This window comes from Phalacrocorax aristotelis, chromosome 15 (assembly GCF_949628215.1).
Source record: "Phalacrocorax aristotelis chromosome 15, bGulAri2.1, whole genome shotgun sequence".
Taxonomy (NCBI): domain Eukaryota; kingdom Metazoa; phylum Chordata; class Aves; order Suliformes; family Phalacrocoracidae; genus Phalacrocorax; species Phalacrocorax aristotelis.
In genome coordinates this window covers 1,151,421-1,172,051 of record NC_134290.1, presented here as the reverse complement: position 1 = coordinate 1,172,051, position 20,631 = coordinate 1,151,421, and the positions used below count along the sequence as shown (strand labels likewise).

At 41.3% G+C, this 20,631-nt stretch overlaps 1 protein-coding gene across 4 annotated transcripts in view; it reads left to right on the top strand.

Annotated features, from left to right (window-relative positions):
* Positions 1-20,246, top strand: part of SLC5A1 (solute carrier family 5 member 1) — a 47,818-nt gene extending 27,572 nt beyond the window's left edge. For 3 of the 4 annotated variants that reach the window (XM_075110486.1, XM_075110485.1, XM_075110487.1), the window contains 13 exons: positions 2,451-2,555; positions 4,886-4,945; positions 5,296-5,400; positions 10,011-10,116; positions 10,328-10,408; positions 11,551-11,771; positions 12,748-12,883; positions 13,669-13,776; positions 14,843-14,993; positions 15,611-15,779; positions 17,719-17,934; positions 18,243-18,345; positions 19,201-20,246. In XM_075110486.1, the coding sequence (XP_074966587.1) occupies positions 2,451-2,555; positions 4,886-4,945; positions 5,296-5,400; positions 10,011-10,116; positions 10,328-10,408; positions 11,551-11,771; positions 12,748-12,883; positions 13,669-13,776; positions 14,843-14,993; positions 15,611-15,779; positions 17,719-17,934; positions 18,243-18,345; positions 19,201-19,424 (1,785 nt within the window). In that variant the 3' untranslated portion in view covers positions 19,425-20,246. Of the gene's footprint in view, positions 1-2,450; positions 2,556-4,885; positions 4,946-5,295; positions 5,401-10,010; positions 10,117-10,327; positions 10,409-11,550; positions 11,772-12,747; positions 12,884-13,668; positions 13,777-14,842; positions 14,994-15,610; positions 15,780-17,718; positions 17,935-18,242; positions 18,346-19,200 lie in introns of those variants that run through there. The other variant, XM_075110488.1, reaches the window with a different exon arrangement.
* The last annotated feature ends 385 nt before the right edge of the window (positions 20,247-20,631 follow it).

Here is a 20,631-nt window from a genome sequence, read left to right as displayed (position 1 = left end):
AATATGCATTTTCCCAGCTATGAAGCCATGTTCTACCTTTCCATGTATAAGTAACAATAGAAAACATTTTTTAAATTGCATCCATTATTAGTATGTATTGATCTTACAGTTCTGCTGCACTGGGTGTTCCCTAATTCAGAGAATAAAATTTAGAAAGTGATGGTGGCATCTGCATTCACATTGTTTTGTCTTCGCGCTGGCCCTAAGTATGTTGGTAATTTTGCATTGATTAGGTTTGGTTTTCTGGTTGTCTTGCAATACAGTTGTACTCTGGGTGAGGTTGGGAACAGCACTGTCAATGAATACTACAACATGTCCTGGGATTTCAGGCACTGCGCCAAAGCTTACTACAGCTGTCAGTTCTTCAAGTTCTTCATTAGCTCCTTTTGTTACTTGGATCTGCTTGCACTACATTTTAAGCCTTTGAAACAGGAGAGGGAACGCATTAAATAAAATCAGAGATTAATGTGGTTAATCTTTTCTGGTGATTGCATTTCTAGTAACCTAGACTTACGTTTAATTATTCATCTCCAGGGAAAGCACTGGACAACAGTGCTTGTGCTTGGTATAAATGGTATTTGTTTCTTCATGATCATTGCTGGGAAAACGCTGTCACAGAGAGGTTAGAAGAAAAAGTTTTCTTTATCACTAGTGTTCTCTCTGGATTATTTGCTAATGCTTGTTGCAACACTTATCATTTCTGTAGAAATCTCTGTCATATGACAAACTGGTTACACTTCTGTAGGGCACAAGTGTCTTCTAGAAACGTGTGGGGAAAAAAATTAAATCCAGAACTGAGTGAACTTAGAGACGTACATTTCCTGCCACAGCAAAAGAATGGTTTGTCTGCAAAAGGACTGGAAGAAAATCTGTTTTGTGATTAGCGGTCAGGATTGTGAGAGGAACAACATGGTTGCTGTTCCTGGTTATGGCATAGCTCTATAGAACAAATCTGATCTTCAGAGGGGGATTTCTATGATGAAATAAATCCCTTTTATCCTCCTGGCTCTCAGGCAACTGTCCCTGTGCTCTCAGAAAGCCTGACTAAATTTTTACTGCTACTCAAAGAACTCACCATAGTGACTTCAGACATGGAAATTTGTAACTATTCCCTTTATATACATTTTAGGACCCTAAAAATCTCCCAGTGAGTTGCAGACAGGCAGTATTTCTCCCTTTCATAAGGTGACTCTGAACATATTCCAACCACCTGTAGCTGGGAACTACATAAGGAGCATGTGCTGGGTGCAGGTCCTGCATTCATATGTCTAAAAACCTGTTTTTAAGCACCTTGGGACCTTTCAACCTGAGAGGTCTACCTCAAATGAGAGCATTAGAAGCTGGTCAGCAGAGGTTCTTTTGCCTGCTTTCTACACATTTTTCTCTTATTTTTAACCCTGTTTCCTTTTTTATTTGTAGCTTTCTGAGGACATAAAGATAAAACGTAATTGAATAAAAAAATGTTCACTCGCCTCTTTTAATCTCAGAACTACTTCAGCTCACATCTGCCTACAATAGCCAATCCAACCTCTTTTTCATGCTCAAGTTTTCGCTCTGCATCCTTCAGTGTCTGACCTTGTAAATTACCGTTAGGCATTTCTGCTGCCTTTAACCGTTTCATTTTGAGGAAAGGAAGCTCATACCTTTCCTCTTCATCTTTTCTATTGTCTGAGCTATTTGATGAAGCATTAGATCTTTTGGCACAATCTCTTTTGTGACTGGTTCCTGCTTCTCTGTAATCTAACATAAACATTTACTTTTTTTTTTGTCTCCCTCTTCATCAATTCCTATGTTCTTCCCACTGTTCTGTTTGTATGATCAGTACAATAGCTGGGGGTCTTAGAGATCCAGCACTTCCTAAATAAAACTCCTTGATTTGCTATTGTTTGTATCTCCCAGAAGCACTTCCTCAGCAGACGTTTCTGTCCTACAGCTTTCAGAATTTAATGCAGTAATCAAATATCTTTTGACTAAAAGTGAACCAAGTACAAAGTCTGTACAGCTCTCACTGATGATATATTTAGTTCCACAGACTGTGGAATATGAAACAGGGAGTGCCAGTTGGACAAGTGCATATGCACTTATCATTTCCTTCTTGAGCAAGAGAGATTGCAGCCGTCTTCCCTAATTATCTGGGTATCACCCAAATGTAAGTTAGTCAAGTCCTGCAAATATTTTAACATCTATATTGGTGTCATAAACTGTTTGCCTCAACTGGAAGGTCTTCTGTGTTACATCCTATTCACTCTCATTGTTGTAGATATGATGGCCGAAGCCTCAGGCTTGAGGGGGAATAAGAGGGAGTCTTGAAATTGCCAAGGAAGTTGGTTGTCAATCATTCTCATCATCACCTTCTAATGATAGACAGGCATGAGTTCAAAATGCCAAATGAACACGATTTTTTGCAAGGTACCATGAACAGGGCCAAATATTGTTCTTTCTGTTTCCAGATTGGTGCTTCTCTGTTTGCCAGTAACATCGGCAGCGGGCATTTTGTGGGCATAGCAGGAACAGCGGCAGCTACAGGAATTGCCATTGGAGGATATGAATGGAATGTAAGTGGCATGCATTTAAGTGATCATATTTGTGACACAGGATTATCTGCAGAGGTTAATCAAAATAACATTGCCTAATAATTTAGGACTGTCAAAGTTTGTGCTTGGCAACACTTGTTTTCTGTACAGACCAGTAAGTGCCAATGTAATCTACTATTTAGCTTGTCCTCCTTGGTCCTTGTCCAAGCCGCTGGGAGAAGATGACCCTCTTCTGTTGAGTGAGGCTTTTTAGAGAGCTTTTGAACCAAATAAATTGGTGGATTCTCTTCTCTATACATATCTTTTGATTATATTTAAAGTATTTATAAAGACCACTTTCAGACTGCAGGATGTTCAAAGAAATTATTAGTTTTGTAAACCATAGTGTTTTTTACAGCATTTTGCTATGTAGGGATTGCTGAAGGGGCTTTGATTTCTTCACAGGCTATAAGAAATTTTGGGCATCCTTTACAACAACCTGCATTCCAAACATCTTTCTCCTTCCTCTAACGATGTGCGTGTTTTGCTTATGGTTGCAGTATAGGGCAGAGGTACCCAAGCTGACTTTAAATGAACTACCTGGGGTACCAGGAGAAGAGTTAACTGCAACAGCACGGACATTCACATAAGCTAATTCAGTCCATTTTCTTTACTGTCAGGCTCAGTGGGTGTGGATAATAACGCCCTTGTTCTGCTTGATTCACCTTCATGGAAGGGATTATACTGTGACAGAAATGACTTAATGAATGTACATAGGTCAATACTTTCCTTGCATATAATTCTGCACGGTGAAAGAAACATACAACCCTGAGGGACTTGGCTTTTTTTCTTACAAGTAGATGGTTGCTGCAAATAGCCAAGTACTCATATGATATAAATATTTAAGGATAAAAGCTAAAATGAATCTATGCGATGTGCACAGTTAATCTGTCATCTTTCTCTATTTGTTTACACTAGTCCTGTAACAAACCTGATTTCCCTTCACTTTGTAACAAAACTAAGCGAAACAAAGCAAAAGCAGCATTGCTTGAAATTTCACGGTATTTGAATCTCTAGGACCCATATACTTTTTCAAACATATCCACCTCTAACACTTCATCTCCTGCGATATTCTCTGTGGACTAATATCAACACATAGTGTACAACTGTTGTTCAGGAAGAAGCAATGATGCATGTGTTTGAGCAGATATGTTACATAGTTCATTACTTATGAAGTAGTGGGGCTGGTGTACAGGTTAATAGGCATGGTGGAAATATTGCTCTTGACTGCATGATCTGATTCTCCTCTTGAAAGAAATACTAAGTTTGACTGTTATTGTTCTTGTGTATCTCTATTACTCCACTGAAATGATTTCTGATTTGTGCTAGTATGAAAGCAGAAGCTGATCTTGTATTTCTTGTCCACCTTATGGTTTTGATCTGAGGGAGAACTTAAAAGATGTGGACAGAATAAATGCAGAGTGCAGCTCTAAGAGCAGGATTTTGTTCTATATTTGTCAATTTAAATATGCACAGCCCTATATCAGATAGCAGTTGCCAGCCATGTCAGTCAGAAAACTGTGACGCTGCAATAGAGTAAGATCTATAGTTCACAAAATACACACGGTAACGCAAAATATATCATGAAATGGTAATGTGGAAATACAAAATGTTTTACTAAATGCATGTGGTACATCCTGTACAGTATGTGGGATTGGTGTAAAATGTACAAGCATCTCACAGAGACCCAGCACAGAAGGCAGTTAATGATCAAAACAATAATCAAAAGAAGTGCTGCTCTCCCCAGCGCCTGATTTGCAGATGTCACAACATACCATTGCAGCATCCCTGATTCTGAGTGGGAAAGTATCCTGCATTAGTGGCTCTGGGGTCAAGATGCTAGCAAATAGGGCTCAGGTAGAGTTCACCTTCCTTAATATTTCCCAGAAATGGTAGTCTTATGGCTGCTTGCATTTTAACCATTTTTAAACCAGGCTCCCTGGGCCTGCTCTGAAGAGGGTTAGGGTAGTCTGGTGTTGCTAGTGGTGAGGTTCTTTGACACTAGAGGAAAATCCTGTGAGCAGAAATTGGCTGTTTTTCTAGAAAATGTATTATTATCATGTGTGCTTCTCTGGGACATCTAGCACGAAATCCAGGCTGCGTAATACCTGACAAATTTTTTGGCCATTTCATTCTCAAATTTTCAACTGTAAATCAAAGGACAGAGTAGTTGCTCCTTCCCCCTGAGCCCTGCAATGCCTAGGTTTATGTGATCTCAATGGTCTCAAGCTGCTATTTGGTCTGATATATGGTCTTCGGGAGTGCTATCTAGAGAAAGGAGGCTAATTCAGCTGTTCTTGTCTTGGCTGCAGGCTCTCATATTTGTGGTTGTTCTAGGATGGCTCTTCGTACCCATCTACATCAAAGCTGGGGTAAGTCAAATCAGTGTGTTATGCTTTTCTTTGCTGCTTATGTTTGTGGATCAGGTCATGAATACTGCAAAGTAATTATGAATGGCACAAGATCTGAGCACGCTAGAGCTGTACTATAGTATGTCTGTATATATTTGAAAAGTCAGGATTCTCTTTCTGAGACCTAAGCTGAGAAGTACTTGGTACTCTCTCCTTGTTCTGTGATTGCTGGAGCTGCTCTTCCTTGCAACTGCATTTGCAGCTTCCCTCCCTTTATGCTCCACACTTACAGTATCTGAGTAGCAAAAAACCCTCTAATTTGCTTTGTATCTGTTCCCCATTATCTGAAACCTTATCTACCCTTCCTGCAGGTGGTGACAATGCCAGAGTATCTGAAGAAGCGTTTTGGTGGGAAGAGGATTCAGGTCTACCTGTCAGTCCTTTCTCTGATCCTGTATATTTTCACAAAGATCTCAGTAAGTAAAACTTTTACAGCATTTCTTCCCTCCTACATTGATCTAAAGAAAAGAATCTCCCATTTACAATATTGCTCACACAATTGGTCAATTGTTTCTGATTTGGAGCCCTTGGTTTAATTAAGGACTGTAAAAATATTATTTTATGTTTTCCTTATTCTGTCTAGTGAGGTCATGTATCCAATTCTGTTCTGCAATCCAGGCTTTTTCCCTCCTGGCAACATCTCTTGATGCTTCTTGTGCTTCCTCTTTCTTTCTTAGGTTTTAAGGTTTACTTCTACTTATGCTCTCCTCTAGAACAAGTCAGAGTGGAGGGAAATTTGTATTGTATTGCAGACTATTATCCTAGGGATCCGTGAAACTTGTGGCAGGAATTTGTGTCCCCAAACTTCATATTTATCTGTTTTGCATCCTCTGGTGAACAGAAAAAGAGAATTATAGGAATTAGAAAATAAGGGAGTGGGGAAATGCAAAGGAGGGAAATGGTAACAGCTGGGGTCAAAGGAGGGAAGAGGAGAGATTCTTTTACTGGGCAAGTGTATTGAGTAAGTGGTTGTGTTGCTGTGAAGTAGTGAAGGGAGCTGGTATTTTCCATATATCTTGAAACTACCAAGCCTCTAAAGAAGTCCACAGTTCAGGCATATCTCAGTCTGTTGTTTTGCAGAGGTTGCCATGGCAGATTACTCTTTGCCCTCTGAATGGGAGCTGAGTGATAATGGTGCAATTTAAGCTAAAAGATTGGCCTTTTGCTCTCATTCTCACATCTTCACGATAACTGATCCTTAGAAAGGTTGTAAATTAAACAGGTTGGTACTGTGGAGCTGGCCTCAGCGTTGGATTTCCGTATATTTCAAAAGGTTTAGTTAATTTGCTGTTGTTGTGCTTAACTACCATCATCAGAAATCCCAGATATGACGCAGAGTTCTGGCAGCTCTAGCAGCTGAGAAACTCTTCCAGTCGGATGATTCACAGTCCTGTTGTACAATACATGTTTTTAACAAGCTCATCAAGGTGTTTCATCGGTTCTGAATTTATTAACTATCTGTTATTTCCAGCCTCTGTCTGGATCTGGTCACGGGATTTCACCCCGTTTCAGTTGGAGTGTCTTGCCTCCAGGCAAGACAGGTTCTTCATTTAAGCTTCCAGTGTGGTCATGAGGCTGAAGCACCCTCTCCCGCTCCTGTGGTCCTGTCTTATTAGGGAGCAAAGCAATAGTCAAGACATCCATGCAGCAGCAGTTTACTTGGGCCCCACTCTACCAGTGGCCCATCCCAGCTTCCCATCAACCCAATTATTCCAGATGTCTGCAGGGAACTGCCACGGACCTGGCTCTCTGTGTCACACAGGGGAAATATCTGGTGCACAAGTTCCTCTCACCATTTCCCATTTCCCCCATCTGCCCAGAACAACTCTGACAGTGCCTTTCCCATGTACAAATGTGGCTCAGATTCCTGTAGTACAGACACATCTTCTGCGTTGTCTTATATCACTACATTTGGTAGGGCAGGATTTGCCCAGGTCTGATTTACTTGCCAGACCTTCGTCAGAATAGGCAGAAGAGGTCAAAGTCCTTGGAGGTTTCAGGTACTATCAGAGGATGTCAGAGTAGGTTTATCCATACCATGCTATGCAACACCATGCCCAAACTGTCTCCAGAGGAACTAGCTCCAGAAGCAGAAAAGGAAGGGCTGTTCCACCCTGGACTGTAGCTAACGTCTTTGCGCTGTGTAGCGCTACGCATGCTATGTGAAGCTAGCACAGGTCCCTCTTCCCAGAGGCACGTTGTACATCCAAACATGTCCATGTGTTAACAATCCATGCCATAGCCAGCTCAGAGATTTGCATTTTACTTCCTTGATTGTTGCCTTTGCAAACACTCCTTTGTGATCTTTGGGGCTTTTTGAGATTTGATATAGAAGGATGGGTTTCTGCCCTGCCCTTAACAGGTAGTCACACCTATCGCTTTGGCAGTGATACTAACTGCTCCTTATCCTTGTAGAAGAGTGGCATCATGTTTCTGGTGTAGTTATTTCAAGTGCTGCTTCCTTGATATGTTAAAATAGTAGCTATTTTTCTTAATAATATAAGTATTACAGTGATTTCCAATGAACAATATCATGCATCAGGTCACGTTAACCCCTGGCATGCTCTTTCTTGGCACAGTTCCCACCACCACGTGATGATCAGATTCCCTTTGCACACCCCTGTACAACATCATGACCATGTCTTGCTTTTCCTACACATTTTCTATGTAGTTTTTATTGATTCCTCACCTTCTTTTGTGGCTAATCAAACCACTTTTGTGGCTAGTCAGCCACTTGCCAGACACAGCCATGCTGCAAGGTGTTGACCTTTGGGATCAGGGCACACGTGACCTTTGAGCTCAAAGGATTTTTGTTGCACAGGTGCCTTGCATGCACACGCTTCCTAAGCAGGCAGTGCTTTGTGAGTAATGCCAATAGCAGCTTTCAGGGGCTTGCTAGACAGTAGTGTTGCTGGTATTGGGCATTGTGCCAAAGCAAATGGCCTAGTAAAAGTAAAATCTTGATGGAGAGTAATTGACTAAACTGTGACAAGGCAAAAGGGAATTAAGACTTGAATGCTTTTTAAGAAATCAGAAATTGTAACCTGGAATTTCTAAATCTATTACAGCATTTTCTTTACATTCATTGTGATTAATTTCAGTAGTAAATGTATGGGTATGGATGTATGGGGGGAAGTAGGAGGTAGAAGGATAACCTCCTCTTAGGACACAGGGATAAAGAGCATGCGCCACTCCCCTGACTCCCACATTACCATTGCAGCTGGATTCACTCAAGTGATGTGTTCTGCCAGTTGCCTGATCTGTGGACGGCTTTGGAGAGACAGCTTGTAATGCAAAGGAAAGATTTACTTTATTCAGAGATAAGGATTAAGTAGTGTTCACAAAAGAGTATTCATAGAGAAACAAGGAAATACTGGAAGAAAAAAAACTGGGATGGAGGAGCAGGGAAGTTGGAAGGTAACTCAGCAATTCAGAAGCTGCTATATTGCCCAGGATGCTAAGTAATAAACTATATGTTTCTTTCTGGCCATCATTTTAGGACCATTATATTTAATGCTATGTAGGCTAAACTAAAGCCAAGAAGAATAAAAAAAGATCTGGGACATAAGCTGGTCAGCGGTGTGAAAAGATAGGAAAAAATATTCCCATAGAGAGAAGGGACACAGGATATCATCTAACAGCCACTGGGGTTGAGTGCTAAACATCCTGGTTCCACTTCCAAGCTAAAACCTCTAAGAAATCAAATCATCTCAAGTTGCTTCCGAGGCAGAGTTTTGGGAATGGGACCTCTGCTGTGATTCACACGCTGCTTCAGAGTTGTTTTCTGCACGTCCGGGCTGCAGGGTTGGAGGACCTCTTGCTGCAGAGGTCTGCTTCTCTTCCTCATTCTTCAGAGTGAGCTAAGGGTGAGATCATACTCTGCAGTCTTGGTTTCAGTGTCTCTGGAATGGAGAGCGTTTCTTTGCCCAGCGCCTCCCAGCTAGCCAGGCTGCATAACTGCTTATTAGTACCTCTGCCCTGCCTTACCTCAGCCTAGCCACGGACATAAGCGGTGCAAGTGCCTGTTCTGTGATCACAGATTCTGGTTGTCCCACAGCCTGGCCTGTGGGACCTCTCACTCCTCCAGCAAGCTGCCACCTAGCAGCTGCCCTGCAGTAATTGTGTGTGCAGGCTTTACCCCAGAGCACAAGTAATGCTGTTTATCTTTGTTTCTCAGACCCTGCATATGGGAAGTTCCTGCAGCATTTTGCAGCTCCTGAGCTTGCTGCACACCACTAGGCCTTGTAATGCTAAATAAGGGTAGGGCTTCCTATATAGAGCCCTTGTGTAGGTGATGTGGTACACAGAAAGGAGGCACGCAGGTGGGACTGGGGATGACCCCATGAGCTGGATGCTCAGGATCAAGGATAGGTACAGATGCAAACCTCTAATGAAGGCATAATTTACAGTGTACTGGGGTAGATTATTCTGACTGCAAGCTAGGATAAATTACATTGATGCAAATTATCTCTAAATCAGGAAATTATTTATTGTGATTAAAATCCCACAGTGTTACTCTGAAACCTGAACAATTCCCTTTTTTTATGCAAGAGCTAAAGGGCTCTTCTGTTATCCAACTGATGTCAAGTATCTGCCAGGAGCTTAAAAAAGAGATAATAATCAGATGTTTGCCTTTAATCACCATTCGTCCTTAACTGGCAAGACTAGCTATACCACATGTACCCAAGCAGTAAAGAAAAAATAAGACACTTATAGAGACCATGCCATGTCTTGGAGGTGTCACAGAGTCCACCCCTGCACATTGCAGCAAGCGTAACCCGAGCTGTAAGGAATTTGTTATTGCGCTGTCTCTCAGTATGTAAGCAGAGAGTAGCGAGGTGCCTCTGGTGTCCAGCTAAAATGATCCATTGGAAAAGACCTGGAAATTCTTTGAGAAGCGTTACAACTCTTGCACTGAAAGCACCACAGCACTGAAAGGAGGCTGGCAGCTGTACTAAAATGGCCTGTATTTTCCTTTCCATCATGAATTTAAACATTGCTTAATCTACCATTTTTTCTTTTATAGGCAGACATATTCTCTGGAGCTGTATTTATACAGCTGGCCGTAGGGCTGAATCTTTATTTGGCCATAATTATCCTGCTTGCTATTACTGCTCTTTACACCATCACAGGTGAGTTTGCAGAGCAGTCTGATAAATCAAAGTTAGGGGAGCCAGAAAAAAGAGACAAGGGGAGAAATGAAAACCTGAAAGGGGATTTATTTGCAGCAGTCTTTGTTTGAAAGAGAGAGGTGGTGAGAAAAGGTAAAAAAAAAAAAAGGATTTCCACTGGGGCATTTGCACAGGGGCTAACCTATTTGCCTTGACTTTTCTTTGCCATTAGGTGGCCTTGCAGCTGTGATTTACACGGACACCCTACAAACATTTATCATGGTAGTGGGATCCTTTATTCTCATGGGATTTGGTACGTAAATCAGGTGTATTAAACTGGAATGTTCAACCACAAATCCCACAGTGGCTGTGGAAATTGATCCTGCAGTATGGAACTCTGTTATCTTAACCAGCAGATTTCAGTTCATATGCCTATTAATCAGAGAAGAAAATAGGCATGTTGCCAAAAAATAGGCATATTGCCAAGCCCTTTAGTCCCTGAGGCCACTCCATCGCCAAAGCACAGGTGAAAGTGTAAGGTAATATATAGCATCCCATGGCAGAACAGGACTTGTGAAGGCTAAGGAGGTAAAAGCAGAGCTGTTCGTAGGTGATGATCATACCCTGGGGAAGTTCAGAGAGTATCGTGTTTTAGCAAGGTTATAATTTCATAGATATTCAATGCTAATGCATGAAAATTTCTTATTCAAAGTGAAGAGCTGTTGGTCACAATGCATGTTTTTTCCTTGTTTCTATGTTTCTAGCTTGGTATGAAACAACACAAACATATTAACATTTTAAATAAGCCTTGTAGCTGATCTATGGATGTCGCTATTTTGCCAGCTAGACAAATGATACGACCTGAATTATGAATAGGACAATGTGTGTGTCCAGAAGACCATATGCATTTTAAAAGAGAAATCATGCTGTTAAGTAGAATTAGTAGGAAGGGATCATAAGAAAGAAAGTAGCGATAAGATTCCTTGAATTTGCAGTGTCCTTTCCTTACCCTTCTAGTTACTCAGTGCTTGGTTTTCCTCTAGCTAGGTCTTTCATGGAAATGAAATTATTCCACCATTGTTACAACAGAAATAACTTCAGACTGACCTAACCTGGTAAGACCTGGCCTGGGGTTCTCCCCAGGTTAACACTGTGTGGAAATAATGTGTATTCATTTCACTTCTTGGCAAGGCATATGTAAGAGATGTTGAGACAGTGGAGCCTAAACCAGCATTTGTGAGCTACACAGAAACCTGAAAAGAAAGGTCACTTTGCTACTGTGGTTGTGTGAATGCTAGCAAAACACTCTATACTGTTTTCTGAGGATGTTGATGTATACTGGCTAGGGGTTTTTTTACATCCATATTAAGGAGGTTTTTCTCCTCACATTCTCTAGCTCTATTTGAGATTTCAGTACTAAAATATTTATCGCTACTTTTACTTTCTATTTTTCAGCATTTTCTGAAGTAGGAGGGTATGAGGATTTCATGCAGAAGTACATGAATGCAATCCCATCCAATATCTCCTATGGGAATATAACGATTAATGCAGAATGCTACACTCCTCGTAAGGATGCCTTCCACATCTTCCGAGATGCTGTCACTGGAGATCTGCCATGGCCAGGGCTTGTCTTTGGTTTGAGTATCATTGCTTTGTGGTACTGGTGCACGGATCAGGTAATGTGGAAGCCGTATGCCTTGGAAGTGCCGAACACAAAACTGCAGCCTAGTGTGCTCTAGGGGTACTCTTCCCCCCACTGTGATTCCAAGCTGGGTCACAGAAATGGCAGTTATTTCAAGTCTGGTCAGTGACTTTTCAGTTTCTGGTTTCTAAACCCCTCCCACATGTGTGAAAATGGAATGGGTGTTCTTTCAATTCTTCTTATATACTGTGTCCAGCAGGTACTGTGTATAATTCCTTTCTCATTTTTTGTGTGTGACCATGTGTAAAAACACAGAGACGTTGTAATGTGAACATTTACTTAGGAAACCATGCCTAAGTCTGCAAGATCAAATGATCCTTGTTAGACTGGGTCTAGATACAGTTCCTCATTCAGTAATCCTAGTTTGTTTCCCATTTGTGCGGCTTTCAGCTTTGCATGCTCAGTCTTCGGAGGATGCTTTTTGCATGTCGGGTCTTTCAGTCTGGGGACTCTTCCCCAATCCTCCTTTCTTCTCCCTAAAACCTACCGTCCAGTTTCTCCCAGAGATCACACTGACACGAGTAGAAGAAAATGTTCTCCTGCAACTGCAACATGTGAATGTGTGCAATCTCTAGCAAGTGATCTATCTGCATTCTGAATTGTGAGAAACATAATCTTCACAGTTTGTAAGCAAATGATCAAAACCCCCGCTGTAACTGTATCTGTTGCTCAGGGGAATATCCTATTCCTTTTTGGCTTTTTAGTCTATCTACTTTAAGAACATCTTGTGAGAGTCTTGCCTCTTAGGCATACACTGGATAAACTATATTTTCCTTTACTTATTTCAAATATCTCCTTTCATTTTCATGTAGTTTTTCCTAGTGACAGAAACCATAAATAGGCTCTTTCACTATTGCAGAGGTTAAGAAGTATGTGGAACTTGGCATGATGTATTAGTGAAAATGCTGTTCTCGGTTGAGTCACGCATGCTCGCTGTGTCTCTTTGGCAGGTTATTGTCCAAAGATGTCTCTCTGGCAAGAACATGTCTCATGTGAAGGCTGGCTGTATCATGTGTGGCTACCTGAAACTCTTGCCCATGTTTATCATAGTGATGCCTGGAATGATCAGCCGAATTTTGTATACAGGTATGCATATGTATACAGAAATGCAAATTTCTTCTTGCTGCCTGTCTTTCACTGCCGATCTCCCTCCGTTTCCTATGCTCTGTCCCTTCCAAAATACCTGTTAGCTGTCATCTTGTCATCCAAATCGTCCAGGCACATGTATGCACAAAAACTAACTACCGTGTAAGAAGCCACAGGTCTTCCTCTTTCCCCTGATCCCAGGTTTCTGCTAATGCTACTGTGGTTCGTTTCAGGGGAGGGGTGGTCCAGTGTCCCTCCCCAGTTGTCTGTCTGTTACAGCCCCACTTGGGCTGAATGAGTGGGAAATGCTGTCCAGGGCCGATGCTCTGCTGGCAATCAGACGAGGAGGGTCAGCGGTCACAGACAGCAATGTTTTGGGCCGTGGGCTGTCCCGAGTGCAGCGCAGGGGAAATGCCAATCTCCCTTCTCTCTGACCATCAGTGTGTTTAACAGCAGGCAGAGGAGAGACGTTCAGGTTGGAGGGAGGCGTCTTTGTGCTCCTCTGCTTGTTTTTCTACTTGCTCTCCTTGTGTTGTTCAGTCCCGATCTGGCAAATTAATGCTGGGTTAGTTTTTATTTTTTTTTGGACCTGCATCACTTTTCAGTCCTCTTTTAGAGAGGAAAGGAAGGATAGAGGCTTAGAATCACCCTCCTCCTTGCGATGATATCAAGCACATCAATCCAGTGGTTCAACACAGAGATAAATTTTAGAAGCTCTACTAATTTAGGAGCAATTTGCTGTTTATATGACCTTGTCTAACGCTGTCTCATTATCCTCTCCTCAGATGAGGTGGCTTGTGTTGTGCCAGAAGTCTGCCAGCAGTACTGTGGCACCGCAGTCGGCTGTACAAACATTGCCTATCCAAAAATGGTAGTGGAGCTTATGCCGAACGGTAAGACAATGTCTGCATTTGTTTGCCTTAGGAAAGGTCAGGCTGCCAGACTGAAAAACAGGTGATAGAGGGAGCCCAAATCCCATATTTGGTTCAAAAACTCTTGCTAGAACTATGTACTATTAATCAAAGGGGTAGTCTGTATTAGTTGTAGCTGTAGGTACAGAATAGCTACCCACTGACAATGGCAGCTCTCGGCTGGCAAATGCTGGGTGACGAAATGGTAATTGAGCTCCCTTTCTGTGAAGGTGAAAAATAACCTACTTTGCCCATCATTTATAAAAAAACTGTCTCTGTCAGGGTTTCTGAGTTGGAGGCATACACCTGCAGTCCTTCTGCTAAACCCGCTGAGGTGGGAGGCAAAAATATTCTGTGTACACGTCCCATAGGACACCTGTTCAGCGAGGGGATAAGGCACCACTCTGGAGAGGGCAATGTATATGGAGAAGATATATTTCTGCAGAAAACCACAGAGCTGGTTCATAAGGCTAGAAAGACAGATTATGATACTACACTTACCGTGGTACTTCCCTGATGTATTTAATACTTCCCCATCATATTATAACTTGCAGATAGTGTTGTTAAAATACTATGGTACTTCCTCATACTGTGTTGACCAGATCATACCATCTGGGAAAGTGGCTTACTCTCATTTTCAAACACTAAAAGAAGCTTTTTTAGGCCAAGCAACTGGTTTACAAATATACCACAAGCAAGTACTCACCTGCAAACAAGAGAAATTATTTTTATAACTGTTGGGAAAAGTCTGCTTAGTATTTTTTTCTTATTATTTCAGCATTTAATTCAACAGCATTCACAAAAGAAGTACCTATGTTCTAAAAGCTCAAGAGTTGCCCTGTCACTGCAGCAAAAAGCTTTTCAAAAGCTCAGCAGACATCGCTGTGCTTGCATTGCAGGAGAACTCGGGCAGGCATCGGCACATAACTATGCCAGACATGCTGATAGCTGACCGACTTGAAGGGGTCAGACGAGCACTAGGGGTGGTGCCGCACACCGAGACTCTTCACCGAGTGCTCACCCTAATTCACTTATCTTTGTGTTTCAGGTCTGCGGGGTCTGATGTTGTCAGTCATGCTGGCCTCCCTTATGAGCTCCCTGACTTCCATTTTTAACAGTGCTAGTACTTTGTTCACTATGGACATTTACACCAAAATTCGGAAACGACCATCTGAGAAAGAGTTGATGTTAGCTGGAAGGTAAGGGTAGCCGCGCCTTCTCCAGCCGTACGACCACGGCCAGCACCAGGGGCGTTACAGGTGCAGCCTCCAACACCCGCACCAAGTGCCTGGTAAAGACCTGCTTCGCAGTGTGCAGGCAGTGCAGCAGGGGCCTCCTGCGGCCAGGCAGGCTGCCCCACAGCACACTTTGCTTCTGGGAAAAACCAAAGCTCTTGCTTCCAATTCAGTTGACAGTGGCGCATGAAGTAGCTAAACTAATTCCCAGCACTTCCTACTGCTATTCAAAGGGAACTATTTTAAAATATCTTCATAGGCTTTGTGTTACACCATGCTACAGCATCAATGAACTGGTTCCAGTTGATCTGCTATTGATTTTTCTCTAAACATAACAAACAAAGGAAAAAAGTGATTTTCTATGTGTTGATTGCATGTTTAGCTGTATGCTGATGGATATTGGACAGACACAATATCCAGCTTGGATTTCTTTGGTTTGTTCAGTGGTAATTGGCCATTATCATTGATTTTGCTGTTTGAAATACAAAATGAACATTTAAATTATTAATAGCTGTTTTTTTTTTCTTTCTGATAGATGCTTCTAAGCAGGTGGCTAATTGAATATCTGGCTATGTTTACAGGGCATTTATGTTAGTTTTAATCGGCATCAGCATTGCCTGGGTTCCTGTGGTGCAGTCAGCTCAAAGTGGGCAGCTCTTTGATTATATTCAGTCAGTGACGAGCTACCTGGGACCTCCCATTGCCGCTGTCTTCCTGCTTGCCGTCTTCTGCAAGCGGGTCAACGAGCAGGTAAGTACGAATTAGGAACCAGGTATGCTGTGTGTTCCTTTAGGCATTAGGACAACCTTTTTTGTTTTGTGGTTTTTTTTTTTTTTTTCTTTTTTTAGCAACTTTTTCCTGTTTATTTTGATCCTGCTACAGCCCAGGGATTCTGTGTTTCCATACCCCAGGGCCTCAGGTTTCAGGGATGAGTTTGGAAAAGTTCCTTGCTAATCTGATAAATAAACAGTCACCTAGGAATTCCTAGCTCTAAAACCTAGATTATCTACTACTTTGCCAAGAAGTATGTCAAATGGATAATTTATGGGCACATATTTGAAAGTAATCTTTTAAGATATTGGCCACCAAACTGCTTTATAAAACATATCGCCTTTTACCTTCCTCTTGATCATTATGTACTTTGTCAACACTCTTTTAAGCAAACAAGCTGTTGTTTTATGCATTGTTTCCCATTGCTTTTAGGAGCCAGTTTGGGAATCACTGATTTTGATTTGTAGAGCAGTGAACTGAGAAATATTGTACTTAAGACTTTGTAAGTAACTCGGAAGGCACGAGGTCTGTCACATGCTTTGACGAGACCATAGGCCAATCACGGTGACTGGGGTCTCATACATACTGAAAACTCAGTACTCAGCAAATCATATTCTTTTCTATAATACTAGGAATAACAATACTTGCCTACTGCTCAGCTTTGCTCCAAGGAGGATGAGTTCAGTGAAAAAGCCAATAGAGCGAAGGTTTTTGAATATGCCTCAAACTTTTTTCTCACTATTTTCTCTCGAGACCTGTTCAGTGGTTACTTGTGTGTATATCTAAGAAAAGCCTGCTTCACACACAAGGAATGTTCCATTTCTTATCCCAATATGGCTAAACCTTCATCAAAACCTGTCATTGACTGTAGCTGGAATTTTACCTGAGTGAGAATTCAGTACAATCCCTGGGGGTTTGGGTACACTGCACACTTTAAATTTGGGTAAATAGGGGACGCGAGCACCAAAGCTTCCGAGAATTGGAGCCTTGCATAAGATAAATTCCAATATTGTAATTACTTATAAGATTTACCAACATTCCTTGTTCAGAATCATTCTTTTTCCTGCTAGAAATAGAACTAACAATCTTGTCCTACTCCAAAATGTTTTTGTGACTTTAATCACTGGATAATTAAAACTCTTTTGTTCTTAAACCCAGCATTAAACCTAGAATATTTTTAAAACAGGAATTATAAATTTGTGTTACCATCATCATTTTTTTGACTTCACAAAGTCACAGAATGTTTGAGACTGGAAGGCACCTCTGGACTAGCGCAAATCCCCCTATTCAAACTAGGGCTAACAAGAGCAGGATGCTCACGTCCTGTCCAGTTGCGTTTTGAATATCTCCAGAGATGGAGACTCCCCAATGCCTCTAGATAACCTGTTCCAATCACCCTTACAGTAAAGAAGAAATATATTTATGTTTAAACAGAATTTGCCGTATTTCAATTTGTGCCCAGACACCACTTAACTAATTACTAACAAGGTCATTAGGAAATAAACCAGACACGTATTTCAGGAGGAATGGCACACACTTGCTAGCTGGTTCCATCAGGCCAGAACAGTCAGGGATTTAGCCCTCAAAGACAAAAAGATATAAGAACAACCCCTGGGGTGTGTAGTCTGTGGCTAGACCCTGTCCTGTATAAGGAGAGCATTGTGTGGAGATGGGTGAACTTTGAGAAATGAGCTGGAAAAGGCCTCCTCCATATTCTTTCTCTGAGCTGTTGGTGATTGCCCTTTTCAGTTGTATTAATACACTGAGTTGTAAATATGGTCCCTGAAAGTGTCTGGGTTAACATCCATGTGCCAAAGCCAACTACCTCCATGTTTCCTCCAGCAGCTATTCAATGTTTAGAGCTTATTCATATGCCTGAAATAACTCTTTTTGGTAACTTCTGCCACTCTGCCTGCAGGGAGCCTTCTGGGGCCTGATGGTTGGGCTGCTAACCGGACTCAGTAGGATGATTGCAGAGTTTGCCTATGGAACTGGCAACTGTGTGACCCCTTCCAACTGCCCGTTCATCATCTGTGGGATTCATTACCTTTACTTTGCAATGATTCTTTTTGGCGTTTCCTCCATGGTCATCCTGGCAGTCTCCTTCATGACTAAGCCCATTCCCGACGTACATGTGAGTATTATTGGCATCCTGCTCCTCAAGAACTGGAACTCAAGGAAACCACTTAGTTTTAAACACTTGTACTTGGTATATTACCTCCTGACATTTCAGCTACCCACATCATATAGCTCTTGTAAGAAAGCAAAGGAAATAGTCTTCACTTATGTGTCACAAATCTTCAGTGACTCCTAATAATCTTAAAAGTTGACCTAACAGATGTGGGATGCCATGGTCTTATAACTTGCTCATGTGCTGGCCAGACTGATTCGTCTCTGTGTAGTAAGGCCGTAGATTTATAAACTCATTTTGTTTCACGGCAGCTTTACCGCTTGTGCTGGTCTTTGCGGAACAGCAAAGAAGAACGTATTGATCTTGATGCAGATGAGGAGCAGGACAAAGCTGATGAAAAAGATGAGGAGTCAGGTAACTGTTGAATATCTATAGAATCTATCAATATATTTGAGTATCCCTATTTCATTCCTGAAGAACATTAGCATGCTTGATATTGAGAGACACTCCCTTTGCCCCAACAACAAAACCTCCAACCCCACATATTTAAATGGCTACTAAGCTGCCTTTTACCAGCCTGTCAAGCTCAGTGTAAATCAGAAGTGAAGTGGATTTGAGGGGAGAAGATCTTGTTCTGGAGGTAGCTAGGTGGCAGTTCTAGGAGTAAAACAATGGAGGTGCTTTAGGTTGGAGGTGGTGTGCATTGGCAGAACTGTGTGTGACTCTAGCATTTGGAATAAAACAACAAGAATTCACTTGGAAGTAGTGGGTAGTAGTCAGGATTGAAGGTGCAAGGATGTGGTGCAAGGCACCATGAAAGTGAATTGCCAGACATCCACCTGGGCAAAACCACCTGCTCTCTTCACTGGGTTTCTGGTTCTGCTGCCAAGTTCCTTTCACAAGTATCCTCAAACTCATTATTTTCCCTTTAATTAAAAGTGTAGAAAGTATTGAAAAAATAGAGTTTAATCTTTGCAGCATGGCTTGCTTCTCCAATACCAGACCAAGTCACTAGGCTGCAAGAGGTGCACTGTCTTCTGCAAAAAGCTCTCTTGCAACATGTAGAAAATTACTCCTTTTCCAGGCAAGCTGTGAAAACACAGTATTAACTTGATCATTGTACTGCCTTGTAGTAAAATGTTTCCATGTAATTACGACCATAAACCAGAACTGCTGTTTAAACAGAGGAATGTCCTCAGTCACAGAGATCTTCTAGTGCATGCAGTGGGCCACGCTTACAGTTCATGACCAGTGTGTTATTCCTTCCAGTGAACGAGGAAAGTGAAGAAGAACCAGGATGCTTTAAGAAAGCGTACAACTGGTTCTGCGGCTTAGATCAACAAAAAGGACCCAAACTGAGCAAGGAGGAAGAGGAAGCATTGAAGAAGAAACTGACTGACACAAGTGAAGTGCCACTTTGGAGAAATGTTGTGAATATTAATGGCATCATCCTGTTGGCTGTGGCTGTATTTTGCCATGCCTTCTTTGCATAAACCTCTGATTATAGTTCTGAAATTGTACTGCATTATCATGCAGAAGTGATGACTTGTAGATTTAGAGAGTTAGATACACTTAGTATTTTCATTGTTACGTTTGCAAAAAATCAGGGTGATTTACTCGCTGATTTTGTGATCTAGATCTAAATCTAAAGATGAAGACCACTGGGATTTCAAGAGAGAGCATTTCTGTTTAGACATTGACTCAGTCCAGGGCTAATAGAGGTGCAGAATTTCCATCCAGTATTTTCTCTACTCATGATCCATTTCATATTTTAGGTGCAGAACAAGGCTGCATGAGCCACATTTCATATCAGGGTTGATTTTCAACCCTTCTTCTTCTGATCGTTCAGATTTCTTTTCCTTTGGCTATGAGAATTTGATTACAAAAACCCCACAACAACTGAGGACAGTATTATGAATTAAAATTTAAAGATTGTTTTCGTTCCTCCAAGCATGGGACATCTTAAGTAAAGGCTTTATGTATATATTGATGTATTTGGCACTATATCTAACTTTCCATTATAATTTTTTCCCTTTTTTCTCACTTTCCATTGTGTTGTGTTTCTCAGTAATCAGTGGAACACTGACTGTCTGAATTGATCACATTTTGAAATTAGGGAAAACATGTCTTGATGATCTTAAGAATTCTGCTTAAGATAGATTCTCTGTTTAAGGTTAACTTCAAAAAGCCCTCCTCTCTTTATATTTTAATATGTATCTATACTTGAATGTGAGGCTTTTTTAATACAAAATACATATATTATATATAAATATACAATACATTATATATATGCACTATATATATAACATATATTTAAAATATATATGTGTGTGTATACGTATTTATTTCTTACTGATCAATTCCCATCTTGGAATGTCAAAGATAATCTCTACCCACAGTTACTAGGACCTCTTTACTGTGGGGCTGCTGTTCATGTATTGCCTTTTTCTTCGGACTGTGCTACAAAATAATCCATGAAGATGCTTAAAAGTCCAAAACGTCAGAATGCTGGGCTTGCACTTTTCTGTCAAATACATTTGAGGGCTCTGCACTGCTTTTCTGCAACGCTATAAATCTTTCTTCTGAAGATTTCATTGAGAAATAGAATTCATGCTGTCTGACAGTGTGAGTTAACAGTTCATGGAGGAGAATAATCACAGCTGTGGGATGTCAGCTAAACCAGTCTGATTGTCTCCACTT